Source organism: Oxyura jamaicensis, chromosome 2, assembly GCF_011077185.1.
Source record: "Oxyura jamaicensis isolate SHBP4307 breed ruddy duck chromosome 2, BPBGC_Ojam_1.0, whole genome shotgun sequence".
In the NCBI taxonomy this organism is placed as follows: domain Eukaryota; kingdom Metazoa; phylum Chordata; class Aves; order Anseriformes; family Anatidae; genus Oxyura; species Oxyura jamaicensis.
Window position 1 is genome coordinate 134,780,141 of NC_048894.1, and position 23,823 is coordinate 134,803,963.

At 38.5% G+C, this 23,823-nt stretch overlaps 1 protein-coding gene across 2 annotated transcripts in view; it reads left to right on the forward strand.

Annotated features, from left to right (window-relative positions):
• The window catches only part of DPY19L4 (dpy-19 like 4), a 34,116-nt gene extending 12,844 nt beyond the window's left edge, over positions 1-21,272 (forward strand). Inside the window, exons 11-19 of one of the 2 annotated variants that reach the window (XM_035317786.1) lie at positions 159-232; positions 2,072-2,230; positions 3,950-4,069; positions 5,209-5,329; positions 6,822-6,878; positions 10,731-10,813; positions 12,511-12,643; positions 13,605-13,763; positions 16,246-21,272. In XM_035317786.1, the coding sequence (XP_035173677.1) occupies positions 159-232; positions 2,072-2,230; positions 3,950-4,069; positions 5,209-5,329; positions 6,822-6,878; positions 10,731-10,813; positions 12,511-12,643; positions 13,605-13,763; positions 16,246-16,410 (1,071 nt within the window). In that variant the 3' untranslated portion in view covers positions 16,411-21,272. The remainder of the gene's footprint in view (positions 1-158; positions 233-2,071; positions 2,231-3,949; positions 4,070-5,208; positions 5,330-6,821; positions 6,879-10,730; positions 10,814-12,510; positions 12,644-13,604; positions 13,764-16,245) is intronic. The other variant, XM_035317787.1, reaches the window with a different exon arrangement.
• The last annotated feature ends 2,551 nt before the right edge of the window (positions 21,273-23,823 follow it).

A 23,823-nucleotide genomic window follows, 5' to 3' on the forward strand; every position in this document is an offset into this window, starting at 1 on the left:
ATTGGTACCTTAATTGGCACACTTAATCCATCGTATGGGTTTTAACTAAATCTTGAATAACTGATTATTCCCTGCCATTTTGTAATCTGAATGAAGTGACTATGTGAAAGCTGCTTCCTGCATTTGCTAAGATTTTTCTCTGCTAAATTAATTTTCAGATGTTTGTTCCTCATAAAGAAAATGAGCATTTGCTGAAATTCCTTGAAGTAAAACTTGGCTTAAACACAACTAAGTAAGTTTTTATTTTATTTTATTTTTTTTTACATCTCCTAAGATATCCAAACTTTTGAAACTTCTTTAAGTACAAAATTTCAGTGGCTTGTGTGAATTTTGTAGAGGAGTTAGCAAAACTTTATATTTGTCACTTGGTTTTAAAAAAATAATTTTAAAAGATACATATACAAAATTCACTTAGGATTTGGAGATTTCTGCGGCACCTCATATTTCATCCCTTGGGGTGAAAGCATCATATAGATTTTTGCTTTCTTTGATGTTGAAAAGCAAGAACTTTTTTGTGCCCTGTATAGTATTTTTAGTAAGACTTGAAAGCAAGAACTGTAGGGTAAATGTAGTGATCCTGAGCGGAAAACAGCCTGTGAAAGGAATCACAGACTATTGATAGTACCTCAAAACATGGTTGGTTGTTTTTTAGTCTTGTAAGAAGAACACTGCCACCACCACCAAAAAAATAAAAAATAAAAGCTATTTGTTTTAGAAGAAATTAAGACAAGAGAGAACTTGAAAGTCAGAGGAAATCCTCATGATCCTAAGAGAAACCGTTTGCATTCGTAAAAGAGTTGAGTGTTGGTCTGCGAGAAGAAGACAACATGGCTACAGATATCCTGGAAATCTTCAAACGGAGTATTGCTAAGAACCAGAGATACCTCCTGGACCCAAGCCAGCATTTGCAGTTCTGTGCAGGAGTTAGTTGTCTCTCCTGTGAACTCCATCTGTCTCTTACAAAACTACTTCACGGCCTTTCAGGAGAAGATTCGGAAAATGACACCACAAAACTGAAACTGCTGGGGAATTTTTGGAAGACAAGATAGTCTGAGCTTGACGAAGATTCGCTGTTATAAAACACACACATGCACGTTCTTAAATGTTTTGCAAGAAAGACAAGAATGCTTCTGGTCAGCATTTTGGTTTATTCAGCTACCAGGTATTATGGATGTGTTTTTGTTTGTTTTGTTTTGTTTTGTTTTGTTTTTTTCCTGGGACTTACTACATGCTACTTTCTGGGCTGTGCAACCGTGCATTGAAGTTGGTGACTGAGACAAACTGGGTGCAACTACCCCTGGAAAATCATGTAATTAAATGTTGGAAATATGGTTTGCAGCACAAGAACTTCAAGATCTGTCTTTTAAGGCTAATTTGGACGTGCTCCGTTGTTAATCCTGAAGCTGGTTCTGTCTAACTGAAGGTGGTTCAGTTCTCTGGTCTTTACTTGGGAGTAAAAGAAAAGCAGGAGGAAAGCAAAAGAAAATAGAAGACAAGAATGCACTCACTGAATCACATGCCACACCGAGTCCAGTTGAGAATACACATCTATAGTGCTTCTTGGCAGAGTATATAATGTTTCTGCTCATTAATTGAGAAAGAAGAATGATGGACTAGGTTCAGCTACAGAATTAGAATTTCAGCATTAAGGATTCCATTCTTGGCAGTGCCTCAGGCTTACGAGTGCTCTCAGATGACCACTTTCCCTGTGGAATGAGGACAAGCGTACCTTCTTGCATCAATATCTCTAAAATCTTAATCCACTGTGACAACAAAGTGCTTTGTGGTCCTCATAATGGAGTTACACAGGAGGCTGGGTTTTTGTGAGAGAGAAGAGTTGTAGTCTGACCTCTTAAGATCACAGGCTTTTTCTGGAAGATAAGCTTTTGATAGTTACTGTAAAGAAGACTTGTAAAACAGTTTCAAATTATAACATACCACTTTTCAAAGATGAATTTCAAATAGTTTCCTATGACATGAATGGATGAAAATGTGCTTGGTTGTGTACTTTTTTTTCCTAATCTATGTGGTATTATTATTGTTTTTTAATGGGATGTTTTTGCCTTACTAGGAATTTTACAATGAATTGGCTCCTTTGTCAAGAATCTCTTCAGGCACCATCCCAAGACTTTTTTTTGCGGCTAACACAGTCATCACTGTTGCCTTTCTATATTTTAGTATTAATTATCTGCCTTTTTTCTGTAACTCAGGTCATTTTTAGGAGAATTTGGTAAGTAACTTATTTATATTGGACATTTAGAAGTGAAAAATAAGAGGTTCATGGATTTATAAGTCAATCATGTATCTGATTGAGGCCTCAAGACAGAGTTAGTCCATTGAGCATGTGAGGGCATGGGCAGCAGTAGAAGGGCTTCCACAGAAAGTCTTGTAGTGAGGAGCTTTTTGAGCATCCCTTCAGTCAGGACAGGGAATTGTCTCTGGGTTTGTTTGTTTGTTTTGTGTCTTGTTTGTTTTCCAAAGGTGCGATTCCAAAGAGATTTGTCTTGTGATACGTTTCTCTCGTAGCACTGTGAGAAAGAAGTGTCTGTTTTCCCCTTCTAAAGTCCCTGGATTGTTTTTAAAGGATTTGTTTCTCTGTTTTTTTTTTTTTTGTTTTTTTTGTTTGTTTGTTTGTTTGTTTGTTTTTTAGTTTATTTTTTCCAAGTTTACATATTGCAAAGAATTAAATGGGTGGAGTTGAGAGGATTTCAGATTTCTAACACTTTCCTGGTTTTTGTTTTTGTTTGGTTTGTTTTTTCACATCTTGTTTACTTGTTCATCGGTCTTTGCTGCTCATATTGGAGCTGAAGTAAAATGGACTCGATTATTTTTAGTTTCACAGTGATTCACAGTTCCCTTGAGAGAAGGGTAGTGGAGCTGTCTGTGTGCAGGCTCAGAGTGGCAAGACTGTAGATCATAGATCCTAGCATAACTTATCTTGGAAACTGGCTAGGAGATTACATCTCCCTGGTAGAAAATAAATGGTGTAACTGTGCTTAGGTGTTAAGGCAGATTCCTCACTTGTCTGCAGCAAAAATGAGTAGATGTTTTTTCAAGGAGTAAGACTTTCAATAGGTAAAGATTGTACTGCTATAAATGAAAACATGTCGGGTTGGATATGAAATAACATGTTCAAAACGATAAACTACTGATTTTTTGCTAGCGAGTGTAGTATCTATTTACTGTGTTGTGATGAGCAGTAACTTCAGTATATCCAACAATTTGTTTTAAGAAAAGCTTAAAATAACCCTTGGCCCTCCTCAAAAAAAAAAATAAAAATAAAAAATAAAAAAAAAAAAGCTATTTAATTTTGAAGCAGTTACTAATCTCAAATATTTTTTGCACTTTGTCATGAGGATTTATTTACAACTTTGTAACTGAAATCACTTAAAGGTAGAATGAAAGGTCTTCCATGTGCCTCACTATCTTGTTTGTAGAAAAACACTTGTAAGATTTTGGTTGTCTTTTATTTATAATTATATATCCATCATATTTTATAGCACTGTCACTGAAAGCTGTTTTTGTAATCTTACTTTGTGATAACATGGTATGTGTAGTCGTACAGATTCCATAATCTTCACCAGCTTAATGATGCAAAGAAATTTAGAGTATGTGTACAGCATGCTTTGTCTAAATGTTAGTGGAGTATGCATGCTCTTGAATTAGACTGTCTCTTGTTGCTGAAGTACCTTAAAATAGGATTGGTGGTCACAGGCAGTGATCCTGTTGTGTTAATTCACGGCCATTGCTCCAGAGACAAGGGACAGCAGGTACTGAGAGGTCACTGACAAAGAATGAAAACCAAATAAGCAGTGCAACGATGGTGTATGATATGGCACAGAGTGATCTCAGTGTGCTGCTGACTTAACGGTCATAAAAATATATTTATTGGCAACTTTGCCTGAGATAATGTCTGAATTAAGTGATGTCTCATTTTCTCCAACTGCAGTGGTGAACCACTGAAAGAGACAGTTAAACTTGAGGATGGTCGAATTGGAGAGAGGCCAGAAATAGTTTATCATGTAATTCACACAATTTTACTTGGTTCTCTAGCGATGTGTTTGGAAGGGTAAGTCTCGTTTTGATGTATCTCTTTTGAAAGCAACAGAGAATTTCTAACTGGACGTGGTGCTCTATTTTAACCCCCTTTGAAATGTGTCTGCAATTCAAAAGTCTTTTCAGAAATATTTTTGGCATACAATGGTACTAATTAGTAGGGGAGATAGCAGAGAGGATTTTGACTCTCTGATAGAGGAGTGTGATGAATTGTGCTTGGTCTCTTTAATGTGTTTTCCAAGCTTTAATGCAGCCAAATTCTGAGAAATTAATCAGAGCAAATGTGATTCGCTTCCCATGTGGTAGTTAGGTGTAGAATTGCTCTGTAATTCTTCAAATATTGTATTCTGGTGAGATCTCATGTAGTGTTTTGATGAATACTATTTGTTCTTGATCACTAAGATATATGCCGAAGATTTCTTACTCATCACCTTTTATCTAGGCTAGCCTGAGGTATACCTTTGCTTGACATGTTAAAGCAGTAGCAAAACAGTTTCCAAAGGTGTTATGAGCATTAGTCCTTAAAGCTACAGCACCTAGGGTTTGGAAAACCTTATTGTTCCAGTCTTGGCTCTCAGCTAAATCAACTTGAAGGTGGCAAACTTGTGTTTGTATCACACTCGTCATCCTAATATCTGAATGTTCACAAATTAGTAAAGTGAGCAGACTGTTGTATTGCCAAGTAGTTGTCTTTGACTTGTCTGTCCTCAAGAGGCAAACGATGCCAGCAAATAGTAAATTGTTTATTAAACATTTTCCTTTCCTTTCTTCAGGAACTCCCTTATAGTGCAGTGTCTGTACAACTTTGATGAATAGCTACTTTTTATCCTTGTTTGGCTGGAACACTGCAACAGCCAAGTGACTTTACTAGTCTGTATGTTTTTCTTTCATCCTCCCCTGAACTCTGTGAAGGATTTTGTCATCTTTGACCTGGGATCTTGCTCCTACATCTTGCAGCAGATAATCAGGTGCCTGCTCTTCTGCTAGAGATTTCCTTGGTTTACCTTCCAGTGCCTTCAAGTTTGATCTCAGATTCCGTGTCAAACGGTCTGGATATGCAAGCAAAAAAATATCTGAATGCTTTTATAAATAGCCTGAATCTGTGCAGTGGCATGTACAGAGTCCCAACTAAGTTCTTGCGCTATTTTTCAGAATGAAATATCTATGGACTCCATATGTTTGCATGCTTGCTGCATTTGGTGTGTGCTCTCCTGAACTTTGGATGACACTCTTCAAGTGGCTTCGTCTGAAAGCTGTGCACCCGATACTGCTGGTGAGTTCTGTCACCAATGTCTTGGGAATTGCAGCTGGCAGGCATATCGCTTTTAAAACAACAATTACTTAAAACCTAAAGAACTCCCCACTATAGGAATGTGTAGTTCTGTCAGCAGTGGATCTCACATATCTGCTTTTTCCCATGCCTTTTATTTCTAGTAGCATGTTTTCACGTGTTCTCTGGTACCTGGTGATAAACCTGTGTTCATACTAGAGCCTTTTTCTCAGGAGGAGCAGATCTGTGTTCATCTCTCTCTTTCACACATCTATTTAATTTCTTTTAAAAATCTTTGAGACCTCAAGACCTCTTATATTTAGTTGAGATCGGCCAAGAAGGTCAAATGCTAGGAAGAGTGCAGGAGAGAAAGTACAGGCCTGCAGGTAAGCATTGACGTAAGTCTTGTTTCACTAGGAAATGAGACTAAAATGTGGTGCCTAGGTTTATTTAATTGCTGAGAGTAAAACAGCTTCATAAGAAATGGTAGCTGGAGTTAACTTAGTGTAGGGTTTGTTCTTGTGTGGCCATTTTAGAGAAGTGCTGTGATTGAAGATAAGCTTGTGCTGTGATGCAAACAATTCCCACACTTCCAATCCTAGCATTATTCGTAATTTGCTGAGAGTTGCTTTGGGCAGCTTTTGTCACCTTTTGCACTGGTTTTATTAATAAAATGAAGATAGTGTTACTCTACCTTTAATTTCAAGATGTTTATAGGAATAAATATTTAATACTTAAAGATTCATGTATGCCACTTTTGCCACTTACTGTTTAGTCAAAAACACTGACAGTGTCCTTCCAGTCAAGGAGTAAGAATATATTCACATACATGTCAAGTATGTTCCCTTATACTTTATACTTACATGCTTCCTGCTATATGGTCTTGCTTTTTTCATAGAGTAGCTGTGTTAACAGCTTACTATCAAGAGGAATGCCTTGTGTGCACTCCTTACCAACTATTTTCTGTACCACATGAGCAATCTTCTGCTTTTCCAAAGGGTATATGATACGAGTTAGAGTGATGGTGTGATGCAAAATGGTTTTTTGTTGTTGTTTTTTTTTTTTTTTTTTTTGTCTCACTATTGTTAATCTGAATGAAGCATTAGTAAAATCAGAGTTTGAAATACTTTTTTCATATTTTTTTTCTTTTCTCAAATTATCTCATTGTGTTTGTATCTGAGAGGTTTTCACTTCTGTTCTCTATTTCACGTGCACCTTGCATCATTGTTTTGTATCATTGTTATAGGAGCAATAATTAACCATCTCTAATACTGGTGGTAAAGTTAACATGGGTCAGAAAAGCTTGTCAGTGCTAAATTAGACAAGCTCTTTTTTGTAGTTTTTTTGCCCAGTAGAAGACTGCACAAATTTACCTTTAGTCACTAAGGGTTCAGACATAAATGTAGCATGCTCCTGTATGAACAGAATCCTCATAGTCTAGGTTGGAGAATAGAGAACAGTCCATAATCCATTTCTTCTAACATCTGTTTTCTAGGCTCTCATTCTGAGTATGGCAGTTCCCACAATAATTGGATTCAGCTTGTGGAAAGAGGTAAGAAAAGTACCTTTCTGTATTTTGTTTTGTCTTCAGGCAAAATACGAGTCAGAGCACTGAACAAATATAATGCTAAGGAGAAGTAAAAGCTGACATCTGAGAATCTGCTGGCTTCTTTTTATTTCGTTTTAAAACAAAACTGTTTACATTTTTCAGTATGATGTGTTTGAAAATTCAGTTTGTTAACAATCATTTACTGTAATTAAGTATTTGAATTTAAATTAAGACATTATTATGTTCATCTGTTACGCTTTGGATATTTGAATTGACTCAACAAAGAAAACTGCCAAATAAACCCTTGGAATACTGAAAAGTGTGTTGTCTCTATCTTGTTCTTAGTGAGAGGAAGTGAGGTTAGGTGGAAATAGAATTATGGAAGGCCATAGGCAAATAATCGGAGAGCTTTTCAAGCAGACTATAATGGAGTTAAATCCTTAGTGTAGAGCACTGTGCACAGATATTGTATATACTACAATACAGGGGGAAAAAGCTACGGATGTTTCCTTGTTTAAAAGAAATAGTCCATTCTTTACTTCAAGTCATGTTGCAAGACAGACTGGTAGGCAGGGGAAGAGTATTTGGAAATCTATTTTTTAAACTTCTTCCAGTGTAAAAAATGCTGAAAATATCCCACAGAGTGTAACTCACTACTATAGTGTCATAGCTCCAAATGAGTTAGTCTGAATAGTTTTATAAGAACTTAAGATATATTTGAACGCTTTGTAAAAAATTAAAAAAATAGAAGTCAGTCTTGACTAACATTGTTTTAACATTTTATAGCACCTGTGCAACAGGTGATTTATAGCAACAGTGATTTTGTTTGCAGTGTAATCTCCCTCTTTACACATTTCTGGCAGAGTTACAGATAATTTTTCCTGAAAAAAAGCTACCATTGCTCAAAAAAGTTATGCAACTGGTTACAATAGAGAAAACTAGTTTTAGTTGAACAAAAATTCTTTTTACACATCATTTTTTAGTAAAAGCAGTGTTCAGGTTTGGACTCTAGAGGGCTACATCCCTTGCAAATCCAGCTTTTGCTTTTAAGTATTGGTGAACAGTTTGTTCTCCATGTTCATAATTCACCTCTGAGCTTGGAAAGTTTGATTGATAGGAACAGGACAGTGCAAATGCCTTGAGGCTCCTAATCTGTTACTTTGGCTACAGAGGGATGAGTGTACAGCTCAGCATCTTTCCGCGTGGCTGCCTTCTGATTCAGTCAGGCATAGTCCCTCATCCAACTAGATTTTTTCTAAGGGCTCTGATTGTGAAGTGAAGCTGGTTCTCCTTGGGGCAGCAGTGGCAGTTCCTCTTTTGTCTGTCTTGTGTTCCTGTGACAGTCCAGGTATATGTCTAACAGCTCCTGTGGTGCTATGGCTTTTCAGCCCTGGTATTAACATACAGAAACTGTTCTTAGAACCACAGAATGGTTTGGGTTGGAAGGGACCTTAAAGCCCATATAGTTTCAGCTCCCTGCCATGGGCAGGGACACTTCCCACCAGACCAGGTTGCCCAAAGCCCCATCCAGCCTGGCCTTGAGCACCTCCAGGGTTGGAGCATCCTCAGCTTCTCTGGCAGCCTGTGCCAGGGCCTCACCACCCTCTGAGTGAAGGATTTCCTCCTTATATCTAATCTAAATCTCCCCTCTTTTAGTTTAAAGCCATTCACCCTTGTCCTATCCCTCCATTTCCTGACAAAGAGGCCCTCCCCAGCTTTCCTGTAGGTCCCCTTTAGGCACTGGAAGGCTGCTGTAAGGTCTGCCTGGGGCCTTCTCTTCTCCAGGCTGAAAAACCCCAGCTCCTGTCTTCATAGGAGAGGTGCTCCAGCCTCTTGGTCATGTCTGTGGCCCTCCTCTGGACTCGCTCTAACAGCCCCACATCCTTCTTGTGCTGGGGACCCCAGAGCTGAATGCAGGCTCCAGGTGGAGTATCACAAGAGCAGAGCAGAGGGGGACAATCACCTCCCTCAACCTGCTGGCCACGCTGCTTTTGGTGCAGCCCAGGATATGGTTGGCTTTCTGGGCTGCAAGCACACATTGCTGGTTCACGTTGAGCTTCTCATCAACCAACACCCCCAGGCCTTTCTCCTCAGGGCTGCCCTCAGTCCGTTCTCCACCCACCTTGTATATGTGCTTGGGATTGCCCTTGCCTGGATGCAGGACTTTGCACTTGGCCTTGTTGAACCTCATAAAGTTCTCCCAGCCCCACCTCTCAGGCCTGCCCAGGTCCCTTTGGATGCCGTCCCTTCCCTCCAGCGTGTTGACCGCACCACACAGCTTGGTGTCATCAGCAAACTTGCTGAGGGTGAACTCAATTTCACTGTCCATGTAACCAACAAATATGTTAAACAGCTCTGGTCCCCATACTGACCCCTGAGGAACACCACTTGTCACCAATCTCCACCTGGACACTGAGCCATTGACCACAGCTCTGAGTGCGACCATCCAGCCAGTTCTTTACCACAGAGTGGTCCATCCATCACATCCATGTCTCTCCAGTTTAGAGACAAGGATATCATGGGGACAGTGTCAAGTGCTTTGCACAAGTCCAGGTAGATGATGTCAGTTGCTCTTCCCCTACCCACCAATGCTGTAACCCCATTGTAGAAGGCCACCAGATTTGTCAGGCACGATCTGCCCATAGTGAAGCCATGCTGGCTGTCACCAACCACCTCCTTATTCTCCATGTGCCTTCACATAGTTTCCAGGTGGATCTGCTCTGTGATCTTGCCAGGCACAGAGGTGAAACTGGCTGGCTCCAGGTCTTCCTTTTTTCCCTTTTTAAAAATAGAAGTTATGTTTTACCCCTGCCAGCCAGGAGGAATTTCACTGTACTGCCACAACTTCTCAAATATGATGGATAATGGCTTAGCAACTATATCCACCAGTTCTCTCAGGACCCATGGATGCATCTCATCAGTTCACATAAGCCTTCAGGTTCCTTAGCTGGTCTTGAAGCTGATCTTCTCCTACACTGGGTGGTTCTTCATTCTCCCACTCCCTGCCTTTGCCTTCTGGGGCCTGGGCTATGTGGCTTGAGCTCTTTCCACTGAAGACTGAGGAAAAAAGAGTACCTCAGCCTTCTCCATGTCTTGGTTGACCAGGTCTCCTGTTTCCTTTCGGAGAGGGCCTGCAGTCTCCCTAGTCTTCCTTTTATCACTGATGTACCTACAGAAGCCTTGCTTGTTGCCCTTGATTACTCTGGCTAAATTTAATACTAAAAGGACTTTGGCTTTCCTAATTTGATCCTTGGCTGCTCAGACAACGTCTCTGTATCCTTCCCAGGCAACCCTATTGTGTCTGGTTGCAGACTCCAATCATTTGCATAAATTTGTCCATTTAGTCTGCCATAGTTGTAACCTCCACTTACCTTTTTAAGAGCTGGCAACCACAATGATATTCTTCTAGGATATTTGTTCTCTTCTTTCCTGCTTTTCATCAAGTTGCATCAGTTCAGCCTCCCTGCTCAAGTAGGTTTGCCATGAGAGATTTGTCAGCTTCTTGTTTTAGTGCTCTTATTTATTTTCTGTATGATGTTGATGCATTGAAGACCAGTTAAAGTTGATGATGGTTGTTTTTTTGATGTTATTGTTTGGTTGATTTTAATTATAAGTATTAAGATAATTAGAGATGAGAATTTAGGTTTAATTTATGTTTATTTTGGAGAAGGTCTGCTGCTGTCAGGCAAGTACAAATAATATGTTTCCCAAAGTACTCAAACAAAAATACCGCTTAGAGAAAACTCAGTTGAAACACATTTCTATTGTGTTATTGAAGGCCATAACATAATGAGATGGCCCATAAAATTTTTCTTTTATTTTTTAACTGTATGTAACCAAGTATGTTTCCATCAGTTTTTCCCTAGGATAATGTCTGAGCTTTCAGAAATACAAGAATTTTATGATCCTGACACAGTAGAACTCATGACATGGATAAAGTAAGTATGTAGTTCTATATTTCATTTTAATTCTTTATGTCAAGGTATTTTTATAACAGCATTTTGTGGAGCCACCTCTATTAATCTTAGCTTTCACTTACCAAGTCATTACATGATGTAGGGGGAGATGGGAGGAGAAATTAGTATTTTAAGTTTGGTGTTAAACTGCCGTGGAATGTAACAGGAATTTGTCATTGGTAAAAAGAGAAGATCCTGAAACATGCAATCAACTCATATTTGATATCATTACTAGAACTGATTTCCAGATAAACATGTACATCCTAGTACTTGCTTCTTTCCTTGATGACCTTTCAGTAGATCAGAGGAGTCATATTGACTGTAATGCCATGGGGCATAGAAACAATGAAATTTGTGTGCGCGGGAGCCAGTAAAATGAAATGTGTAAACCTAAGTGTGGAGAGACTTCAGGTAAGAAACGTGAAGTGTAACATGTGGTTCAAACTTCCCTTTGAGCAGAAGGCTTCAAAGGTTCTTATCTGGCTGGCTAGGCAAATGTGAGAGTCAGGTTATTTTCAGAGATGTATTTTTCACCAAAAGTTTCAGAACTCAATTATGGCCTAATTCAATTAAATTTTGAACTATGTCATTAGGAACTGCACTTCTGTGGAAAATTAAGTCCCCTGTGTTCAAATAACGTACTTACCTTTAACTGTATTTTTTAAGAATATTATTTTCTGTATTTATGGAGTCTTTAATGTCAACCTGTTCATCTTCAGAAAAGACAAGGCTGGTAATTATGGTGTTCCAGCCAATTTCTTCTTTCTGTTAATAGTAGTGTATGTTGTTTGTCACTGCTGTAGCTCTTCAAGGCAGCAAGTGGAATAATGCCAAGAACCTAATGGCTTTTACATTAGTCTGCATATATTACACTTCAAGTACATAATTAATCATGGTGAATTGCATTGAGATTCACTCAGCTAAGAGCAATTTGACTACCCTTATTTGTAGCAGCTGTTCGTATTTCTAATGAAAAGGATTTTTTTTATTTTTTTAGGATATGCTTAGATATCCATATTGGAATTTTAATTGAATGTCATTATTATACTATATTTTCTTATAACTTTTGCTCTGATAAAATGAATTTATTTGAATTTTCTCTGCAGGAAAATTTGCCCAAGGTCTGTAATAGTGTGTGACAATGGCTGTTTTCTTTCACTAATGCAGCAGTGTGAATAATCAAAAGATGAAATCAAAATCCAGAAGTATAATTACTGTAGATGTTATACTATATCATGACAGTATTTACTCATAAATGATGAAATATGTTGTCCTACAGATCAAACGAACATAATCACAAGTCTGCCACTTACAAGACAACATCACATTGTTTCTCCCACTACCAGCGCTCCCTCCCAAACTTGTTTTGTCATCAGACAGCAACCATTTGGCAAACCAACAGTTTGATCAAGGACCACTCTGACTGGTGCAAAGAGGAGAGAATGGCCATCAGCCCTTGCCCCACCAGAAGGCCTTCCTTGCAAACTCTGTTGTGCTGCAAGTCATTAATGCCACCAGGGAATTAATGCCAGTTGCAGTTAGATCCCTAACAATACCTTCATGCACTCTTATTCTTGCTGTAGCACCTTTAAAGATTCACACAGTGTTTAAAATTAAAAAAACAATAATTTTGACAAATGCCTCCTGCACTCAGACGTATGTTGATATTGCTTTTGCAGAAGGCAGGCTCCTGTGGCTGCTGTGTTTGCAGGCAGCCCACAATTAATGGGTGTGATTAAGCTCTGTACTGGATGGATGGTGTCAAGCTTGCCTATATATAATGATGATGATCTTCTAAAAAGAAATGAAAACGTGAGTATCCAATTCCATAAATATGTATGTACGATCAATGATTTGTAGGCCATCGTGTAAGACTGAAGTGCCTGATTGAGATGTGTGGGAGTACTGTAAATGTTAATATTCCAGAGAAGGTGACCTTGTAACATTCCTCATGGCATACACGTTTGTGTTGTGCTTTCATGTTGCCTGGGTGACCTGGCAGTGTAAATTACTTGTTTGGTGCAACTCCCACTGTACACAAGTGTTATTCTGTATAGTGTCTTTTCTCCAAAGTGTTTGCAGTCTAAGGTGAGAAAAGAGCATGAAGTCTTGTGAAGAAAGGTAACAGCAATACATAACCAATAATCACACGAACAAAATTCCTTACTGAGCAGTGTGGCAATGCTGAGTTTTAGGCACACTGTCATTTCTGAATTATGTTGATAGATTTTTGGTTCTGTGTATTTTGCTATGGGGAAAGTCACAAAGCAGAACAGACTTGCCCAGATCAGGAGAGAAATCAAAGTTGCTACTCTACACTACTCTTCCTGAGCTCTCACTCCGTGTTTGAACACTGCAGGATTACAGTAGGGAAATGGGAATCTCTAGCAGGATACTGGATTCTTCACCCAAATGTAATGGGGGCAAAATTAAATAAATTAGAAGGAAAGAGGACATGGGAGTCCAGCAAATGGGGAAGGTAGTATTAAGTAGATTATCAGTGCTCCAGTCTGGACAGAAATGAATATTCTCTTTCTGAAGACATATCAGAACACTTGGAGTATATAAGATGGGAATTTGTCACTAGCAGAGACAAATACTTCCTATTCAGCTCCCCATTACTTCACCTCCGGAGAGTTCAAAAATAGATATTTTATAGCTTGATGTGCACGTATAATTTGTTGTTACAAGTAAGTTTTGTCCTCCTCACCCCCAAAGTATTTAATTTTCTACTGATTTTTACCTGGCATTAAAATGTGTTCCTAATTTACAGATTTATCAGATATATTCAAAGAGGTCGGCAGAGGATATTTATAAGATACTCACCTCTTACAAAGCCAATTTTCTGATTATTGAAGATTCAATTTGCAATGAAGTGGGACCTGTAAGAGGATGTAGAGTTAAAGATCTGCTGGATATTGCTAATGGTCATGTAAGTAACAGCAAGATAAAAGTGAGTTTGAATACAGAAATAATTAATTTAAAAGGAAACATTCTTGTAATGCTGTTCTTATTTGTCTGATTGTAATTGATGTGTGGACAAAGATTCATAAATTTTATAAGTGATCAGTTAAGTTTTGGCTTGTCTGTTTCCTAGACAGCTTTGTATTCTTACCCCATATTGTTCTTTACATGTCTTAATCCCTCCTAATACATCAATATGTAGCAATGCTGCTTTTCTGCCAATCATTAAATACTGCTTAACTACCTAAATATTTGACTGTACCACATGAGAGGTTATTACAAAAGCAGTACATCCCTGCTTCAGAGGGCATTCCTTACTAGTTTTAAAGGTAAGATTTTAAAATTAATAAACTCAGTTTCATTCCTCTAGTTGCTTTCATTTGGGGGAGTAGTTATAGGGATGATATGTTTTGGGGATTACTCTAAAATTCCTACATACTCAAAATAACCTGCAGTTGGTGTCAGTTTCATTTGGAGGTGTCCTGGCCAGTTTATCCATGGAGGATATTGTCTCTGTTCTTGTATTACTTCCATTTATGCCATGGTTATTCCATGTTGTAATCAATATACTCAGCTTTGGGGGCTGGAGGGTGGGGAATAACACCTGCTATTGATAATCAACACATTATCACTCAGTTTCTTCTCAGATCTGTTTTTGCATGAGTCAGTTCCTGTCCCTGCTCCATACTGAGCGTGTCATCTGGAACAATTAACCACAGTTTCAGGATTTCATTCCCTCATACCAATGCATCTCTCTTCCCTGTGCTTCCTGCATGCTTCACTGCCTTACACATAATTTTGATCTCATCGTAACTTCAGCAGCCCAGCTGTACTGTCAGGTTTTTAATACTTCCTCTTTTGTTCTTTTGTTTCTTCCTCTTCTCATTCGTAACACCCAGTTATTCAGCAGTTCATCCTAAGGAACACTTTCTGATACTTTTCAGAGCTGTTGTTGCTTTCAATGATAATTTTAATCAAAGGGGGAAAAAAAGATTAAAAGTGCAACAAGCTTATCTTTGCACCATAAAAACTATGCACAATGCTGTCAGTAAGCAAAACTAACCATATACTATTTTTGTGTAATTGGGATTGTCAGAGTGACGAGGTTTATTCTATTTATAGTGGATTGACGAAGGGGTAAAGAAGCTTGATGATCCGACTTTCAATTAAAATCTGTTATTCTGAATGCTTATCACAGAATTGTAGAATTATCGAAGTTGGAAAAGACCTTCACAATCATCAAGTCCAACCACCCACCTGACCTACTGAGTCCCATCACTAAACCATGTCCCTTAGTGCCTTACCCACACATCTCCTAAATACCTCCAGGGGTGGGGACTCCACACCCTGAGCAGAATGCTGCCTGTCTGTGGCTCAGTGCATATTGGGTTGCCTGCTAGGCATCCTAGCTGTAGAAAAATGTTCAAATGAGCAGCAGGAATAATGCATTTTGTTATAATAATGATATGATATTAATATTGTAGTGGTTGAGCACTGGAGCAGGTTGTCCAGACAAGGCTGTGGGGTCTCCTCCTTGGAGACCTTCAGAAGCCTCCTGGACATGGTCCTCGACAACTGTTCTGTGTGTCACTGCTTGAGCAGGGGTGGAACCAGCTGGCTTCCAGAGGACCCTTCCTATCTCTGCCTCTCTGGGATTCTGTGTTTTCCAAATTGCCAAGCTTAAGAAGAAAATGTGGGTATTGCATTCTAACTTGGGCTATATATTCACATAGTCCAGTACCCTATTTCTGACCCTGGCTTAGAGCATATGCTTTAGGATGATTATACATGGCAAGACAGGTGTTCTCCAGCAATCTGTTGTTGAAGGACTGTCTAGTTCAGGAGAAATACCTGTGTTTGGTAGCCAGCAATTTATTTATTTTTTTCTCCATGAATTTGTCTTACCACCTTTTTTTAAACCCATGTAAACTTGTGCCACTAGAAAGTGTAAAGAAGGGATTTCTACATGGGTATCGGACAGTAGATGCAAAAATGCGTGGAATCTCTTCCAAGTCAGTTGTTTGGGATTTACAGGGAGATGTGCACACATGTGCATCCTCAGTCTTTATTAGGTATGTCAAACTTACTTGGCCTGGAAAAGGTAATTGAGAATTTCCTTCCCTAAATAGGTGGTATGCTCCTTGCAGGTCATGTTTGAAGTACTGGGTAAATGGGACATGTGGATAGGTTCCACTGCCATTGTTCTTAATTATATGAGTATAGTACACTGGTTTTAATGTCCATTTTCCCAGCAAAGGTATTAATTCAAGATGGTTAAACAAATTATAGGGGAATGTATTTTACAGGTTATTGAAATCATGCAGTATGGAAATTAAATACTTATATCATAAATGAAATGTAGAGGACAGAGAAATAAATGAAATGTACAGAAATGCATTCTGTAATGATTTATCTTCAGTATTTTAATTAATTTTGTTCTTTTCTGACAGGTGGTTTGTGAGGAAGGTGACAGTTATGCCTACTCAAAATATGGACGATTTTGTCATGAAATCAAAATGAACTATTCTCCATATGTGAATTATTTTACTCGGGTGTACTGGAATAGATCCTACTTTGTGTATAGAATCAACACTGTGATATCCTTCCAGTCATGAAAAAGCATGCAACCTTCTTTCTGAGGATTGATTATGAATGGGATCCAGTTGGAAGAGTTCCTTTTGCTCAAGGAAGTTATTTTTGCAGTTACATGTGGGCACAAACAGTGTATTGACAACTTTATTTCACCAAACTGGAACTGTTTGAACTACAGACCAACAGATACAGATACCATCCTTGAAGAAAACAGGAAAATTTGTCAATTTTACAGTCTCTACAAGAAAGCGTGACAGTCTTCCTTGTTCTTGCATTTGTCTTCCCATTATAAATCATCTTAATCTTCATCTAACTGAGATTTCTAACTTTAGTGTTAGACTGTTGATGTGGGTAGACTTTGGAAAATGCAGAAAAGTTATGTTAAAGACCTCATTTAAGTCATATATCTTTTATTGTCTAGCAAGAAAGCGGTATCCCGAGTCTTCAAGTAAGTGTTTGGGTTTGATTTTTTTTCTTTTGTTAGTCTGTTTTTTTTATTCATCCTGTTTCCCACTGTAAACATTGCTATGTTTATCAAACACATTCGTACATCTTACGTGTATATACGGAGTTTGTATAAATCAAATAAGGAAGAACTTTATTTAAACAACACCTGCATAGGTTAAGGCACTGATCTCTGTGTTGTTGGAGACATGCTGGTGGAAGTGCTTGGACTTAGACCTAGCTGGAGAGGTTGACAAAGTCAGATCTTCAGTTTGGAAAGAACTCGTCTTCAGGATTTTTCCATGCTTAAGTATGTCTGTGTGTGTGCGTATGTGTGTCTTAGGAGCCATCAGAATGGGCCAGTACACAACAGCGTGCTGTACTTGTTGTTAGACAAGTGTAGCAGGACACCTAGGTTTGCTACTGAGACTTCTGCACTTCTCTTTCACTCCCTCTGTGTGTGAGCTGCTGTGTGTATGTGTGTGTGTGTGCATCCTCTGTGTGAGGAGGGATGGAAGATACTCACTTCATTCAACTTACATCTTTTTTTGTCATATTACAGTAGTGCCATAACCGTAACTTTAAACGCTATCTTCACCACCACTGATAAGCAAAGGTACAGTAGTCCATAGCTGTTTTTACATCGATTATGCAACTACACTGGGATCTTTGAAAATACCTGAAAGTACTGTGCAGCCTTGCTTCCCTCCAAATTTTGTCTTTCCTATATGACCCCACGAATTACCTGTTCATCCTGTTTGGTTTGTTGCTAGCTGATGTACTTTCAAGAGAACGAATGATGCTTTAACTCCAGCTCTGGGCCTAGTCCTGGTGTTACAAATGGAAAACCCAACAGAAGGTAATGGTAACCTTGCTTATGTAGATGTAGCTGGGCAGAAAGCCAGGGCTTAAGTTTTGGAAGAGATTATTCATCCGTCAGGAGCTGCCTGCAGTTAGGTATTCTTGTAACACCTGGCCCAGAGACCAGTCTTTCAGGCACGTGGAAGTGATTCTTTGGAATCCAGAAGTCCTTAATGAAACAGCTGGCAAAATGGGATGAATCTTCAACTGAAAAATCTGTAAACCATTCTGCAAACGAAAGCTGCAAAGTTCTCCCTACTGCATTTGTTAATAAAATGCGACTTCAGAGATTTTGACTCTGACATTATTAGGAATTGCAACATGTTGGTGTAAATGCATGATTTCTCTCTGCTCTATGCAGATACGTTTGTTTACACTAAGAGGTAGTGCTGAGGTTCTTTTAAAATCTGTTATCACTATTGGAGTGATTTAAAAGAGAAAAGCTTTATTGTTGTAAATGTCAACATGCCTGTAATCTGGTTTTTACTTTCAGTCATATTTTTAGGTCTGTGAGTCAGATGAATCCATTAAAAGTACGGATGTGATCACTGAGAGAAACGTTTGTCAGTGTAACTGAGTTACAGGTTAAAAGTAAATATCCTTTTTGGGGATACAGTCACTGTGTTGAGGATAGCCCGTTTGCCTCTCTGGCCAAATGCAGTCTGCATTTATTTGCTCTTGCACGAGTGCATTTGTTTTACCGCACTGGACTGTTTCAGACTTCAATTAGAATATCAAAACAGAAGCTAGTGTATTAGCTTTAGCTATAGCAGGCATGCAGAAGCCTTCTCTGTATGTGCTATAGGTTTCATATATGGCAGTAATTTTAGAGTTCCATATATAATTTGAGCTTGTTTGAATTCCTGTCAGGAATTACATGTCTGTGTGTCAGTCGTTTGCTCTCCTGAAGTTGATCGTTCACGAATACCATTTCATAACAGCAATAAGGCATTCCAGGTAGCAAGTTTCAGGGTTACAGTTGCACTTGGGTGGATGAAGCCGATTTGCTGCTGGCTTCATGCCTTACGATGCCATGCCAAGATGCAATGCTCAACTACCCTGGACTGCCTGTTGTGTTTTACTGCAACGCTGGATGTGTGTGTGACCACACAGAACGTAGTCTGAATACTTACACGTAGAGCACATATGTTAAGGAAAACACAAACGGGGCCATCTGTACATCGAAGGAAAGCTTCGTTGTAGCGCATTGGCCTTTATACATGTTTGAATGAACATGTTGAACTTTATTTGAACTGTGACATAGTTATTATTAGTTTTGTCATAGTTTTAAAGACATATTCTTGATACTTCAATTGATTCTGCAGTAGAAGAATCACATAAGATTTTTACCTTGCTTTTTATATTAGAGAAAATTGTATAGCAGCATCATTGGCACAGCGGCCTTAAGTAACAGAGAGGAGCCTTTTACTGGGAGTGACGTTGCTGTCGTCCCAGTCAGAAGGCATCATTTTTAAACCAAGTGACTGGAAGATTCATATTTTATGAAGAAAATGATAAGCTTGAATTTCTTATCCAGTTATGGATTATCAAAAACATTGTCTGTTCTAATCTCTGCCTTCTGTGGGGAAAAAAAAAGAAGCAGTACTTTTCATGATATCCCTCAAAAGGACAACCGTGGGGTGTAATCACATCTGACTTGTGCACACAACCCTACCTTGGTCTTCAACCCAGGTCACAGGTTTAAATCCCTGAGCGGGTCGGGGGAATGTTTTGCAAGTTTGATCTGTTTTGCTGTAGATGTTGCAGTTCAGTTGAAACATGTGCCTTGCAAGCTTTTATTAAAAAAAAAAAAAAAAAAAAAAAAAAACAAACTCAGTTGGTGTTTCTCTTTGTGAAGATTCTTTTTTAAGAAATTCCTGTCCCTCCAACTTCTAGAGCTTCCATTGTGTCTTAATACCCCTGCCTCCAAAGACACTCCTGCAGTAAGTGGGTGCACCTAGGATGTATGCCAGCCGTCTTACTAACAACTGTTCATGGGGAAGAATAAGAACTTGCATAGCAAATTGTGTTCTTATTTTGCTGGTTTATTTCTTCCTTTGTGTTTCGAGTTTCTGGTATGCTTGGTTTTAGAAAACGCCAAAAATTACCTTGAAAGAATAAAATGAACATAGCATTTTCAGGCACTTGCCTGTTACCATTAGACTTGTGGATTACAGTTTAATCAGATCACACTTAAACTGACATTTACAGTTTTGTCGTAATCTTTTGTCTTTAAAAGCACTTTTTCACATACTAAATTACCACACTTGAACACAGTTGGTAGATTTGCAAGGAGGTATTTCAGACTAATTGAGTAAAGGCTTTCCAGAACATAAGGGGTTCTGTTCATATTATCATAAAAACGTTGTTTTCCTTTCTTCCCAAGGAAATGCAAATCTTAAATGCAATTTCCATTATGAGTAGGGCAAGGGAAAATAAGTAAATTACTGATGAAAGAGGGCCACGGTTTAATGGTTACTGAAAATTCTTTGAGGATATTTGCTCTGGTTGCATTACTGTTTACTGAAAGGTAAGAGGTTAGGGACCAAAGTTTGTTCTTACCACCTTATTTCTGATAAGTCATTTGCAAACACCCAAGTCGTGTGACCCTTCATCAGCTTTCCCATGCAGTTCACGTCAGTAGGAGCTGCAAGATCTGGACGTAGGGATTGTAAAATGTCGTTGAAACACCTTTTAATGACTGTTAACTAAGTATAAACTATCCTTCAACCAAAAGTCTAACAGGAGAAAGCATAAGCTGTTTGTGTGAGTGTGGAGGTGTGCCTGTTGTATTTACATTCAGAGATGTCTGTTTTGCTGTTGTGTTTTGGAGATGTCACGAGAAGCTTCTGTTTATTGCTAGTGGTGGTTGAGTCCGTAAATCCCCTATATGGATGGACAGATGGACTCTACTATGGTAACTATGGTATTAAAGATAAAAGAAAAGCTGAGTTTATTCCAATACAAGCAATATTTCATGTGAAGTAATACCTCAACGTCCGTATAATCATGCCTTTAGTACTCTTTTTAAAACTTCAGAAAGAAAAAGTGAAAATTTTAAAACATGCAATGCATGTTATTTTAGTACTCAATTCTACTTTATCAGTACAGCTGGAATAAAATATCACCTTTTCCTTGTTGCACTCTTCCTATGCCAAATGCAGGGCTAGCTGTGCCTAAAGGTATTCTGAGTTGTTTGGTACCTCAGCTGGATGTCTAAATTTGTAATTAGGTCTGGCAGTGTTTTTGATTTCAGCGCAATTACATGTACGCAATCCTGCCTCTCAAGTACCTACTTATTTGGTGGGAGAGAGGTGGGTGTTTAATGCCTTCCAAAGTTTCAAACTCTGTTACTTCAGTAATGCGGAAGAATTACTGGTGATGCTGTACTTGTTAATGGTGACATTTAGTAGTAGCGTATGTGGCATCTGGACATACTTATGTGCAGCTATTTAATAACAAATTGAAGGAATCTGATTCCTTTCATCCTGTTTGTTGTCTTGGACATATTTTTATCACAATGATGTATAAATAGTAAATATTTTTCTCTTGTGACAAACTTTTTCTGTGCAAAAAAAATGTAATAAAAGCCAAGTCCAGAAAGAATTGATTGGTGTGGGACAAACCGTTTTATGCTTTCTTTTGACAACTCTCATACCCTTTCACAGGTGGGAGGGAGTTCATAGGTAATTTAATTCCTTTCTCTCTTGTGGTAATAAAACAATTTTTGTATTGTATTATTTGCATCTGCAACGTTCAGTCGAGTTGAGACTTTATACCTCATATATCGTTCCCAAAATATCTGTGCCCAAAATATGGGCAGAATAAACACTTTTTTACAACCCTTGAGGATTAGCAGCTTGTTCAGACTGAATCCATGCCATGCTGACTTTGACTACGTGTCGAGACAAGCCGTTATGAAGATGAGTGGCAGAACACCAGGTGCTTTGTATGGAGTTATCAAAGCCTAACTTTCTTCCAAAAGATCCTCCCACAACAGGCATGTCAGCTGGAAATAAATTGCTATGTGACATCAATGCTTACTGATTTATTTGTTGATCAACTAATGCATTGTGCCTTGAATTTTTACAGATCATGATTACATTCTATCATTTTATATGGTATTAGTAGGAGTGAATGCTGACTATTTTGTAATAATTTCCTATGTAGTAATATGAAAACCTTGAGATTATTTTAGTTAAAATTTCTGAAGTTGGTAGAAATACCTGATGAAGTGCTTCTCAAAAAAAAAAAAAAAAAAAAAAAGGATCACGTGACCTAAAAATACGTATTTACATCTTTCATCCTTAATGTTTGAAAAATTCTTCAGACTCCTTCCTGGCTGATCTAAAAGGAATTTTAAAAGCTTGATTTTAATAAGGTGAAATGCTCTGATGCTGACATATTCATGGTTAGCTGTGAATGCTTCAAGCACCCTAGGGTCTGTGAAATGGGAATGGGGCTTTCTGGCACTGTGAAATACATGCTGGTGTTTCTGCACTCTTCCACATGTTTATCCAGAATAGATCGTGGTTACCAGCTGTGAGATGCAAAATATTCTCTTATATATAAAACACTATTTACAGGTACATAAAGATACATATGTATTTTTTAATAAAGTGTGTATTTTATCTATGTATATACATACACACACATGTATATATAACAGAATATGTATCCTGATCATAATCAGTGTTTGAGAGAAGTTAGGTAAAAGTACTGTTAGTTTTGTTTCCTCTCCTTAATTGCTAGTTCTGTAATCTGTCTCTAGGACCTAGTTTCCCAGATTTTCCAGTTTTTGCTGTGGCCCAGTCACACACACACTTCTATTCCTATACACTTGCAGATTGCTTTACTAACAGAGGTGTGGTAGACATTTTTGTAATAGTAATGAGCTGAGATGCATCTCATGAATTAAAATTTGTGTGTAAAATATAAAAATGTAAAACAATATAGAATATTGTTGAATGGCTCACTGGGTTATGGCACACCAGCCGTACATGCATTCACCTACAGTATTTTGAACAGCCTTGGCATTTCTTTGGGCTTCAAAGTTTTGACTGCGTGTTGACCATCACGCAATGTTACTACATTGACTGGTTGAGGAAGGACCAAAAACATTTAAGGCTTTTTGCTGCACTGTTGCAATAAATACCAACCTTTTCTGTAAAATGAGAATGAGTGTGAAATCCCTATGCCATTTTCCCCTCTGAAGAAGGTTGACAAAGGATGGGCAAGAATTAAGCTGTTTGGCCCTTCCAAGCCTGGCCACTGAAACTGTGGATACAGGAAAGAGCTTGTGTTGTTTCTTTGGCTGATCTAACATCAAATCTGGATAATAACACACAGTTATACCAATTGCTTCAGCAGAAGTGATTGACCTGTTCATACAGTCTTGGAGAAGTACATCAAAACCAAGTCTTGCTTTCATTTCGTCATGAAAATTTACCTCAAAAGCATGTAGGCACTAGCAGTGTAATTTTAATATATTTCCACATTACCAACACCTGGATAAATGTACGCTAGAGCAGAAGTCTTTGTTTTTTTTTTTAAAAAAAAAAAAAAAAAAAAATGGGGGGGGCTCATTTTGTAGTGACCTGAGCTGTTCCCTGATGTGATGACCCTATCCTGGGGCCTTGGTGTGGGTAGAGTAGGGCCGCTGGTCTTGCTGCTGGTTCGGCCTCACAAGAGCAGGCCTTAGATTTACTGCTTGTGATCCATGGTCCCCAGTTCACCCCATCAGGTTTGCTCAAGAAGAATGCCAAAAATGAGTTCTGCTGAAGCTGATGGTGTCTTGAAGATTTCTAAAGAGCTTGTTTAATATATTTCTATTTACTTATTTTCTCCGTTGTTTCCTATCAGAGCCAAGAGCCACCTCCACTATTCCTGTTGGAACTGCCTCTTTGATTAACATTGGATCAGTCTCTCCATGGTTTTTGCTTCAGTTTCACAGCAAGACTCGAGTTTCTTTAGAAAATGGGGCTATGTGGAAAGAGCCATCCAACTCTTTCAGCAGTGTCCTGCCCAGGAAACCTAATACTCAGCAAAACACAGCCTTAGGGAGCTGTGTGCCCTTCCTGTGGTGCTGGAGCTGCCTTTTGATCCCTGATGGATGTGGAGTCATCTGTGAA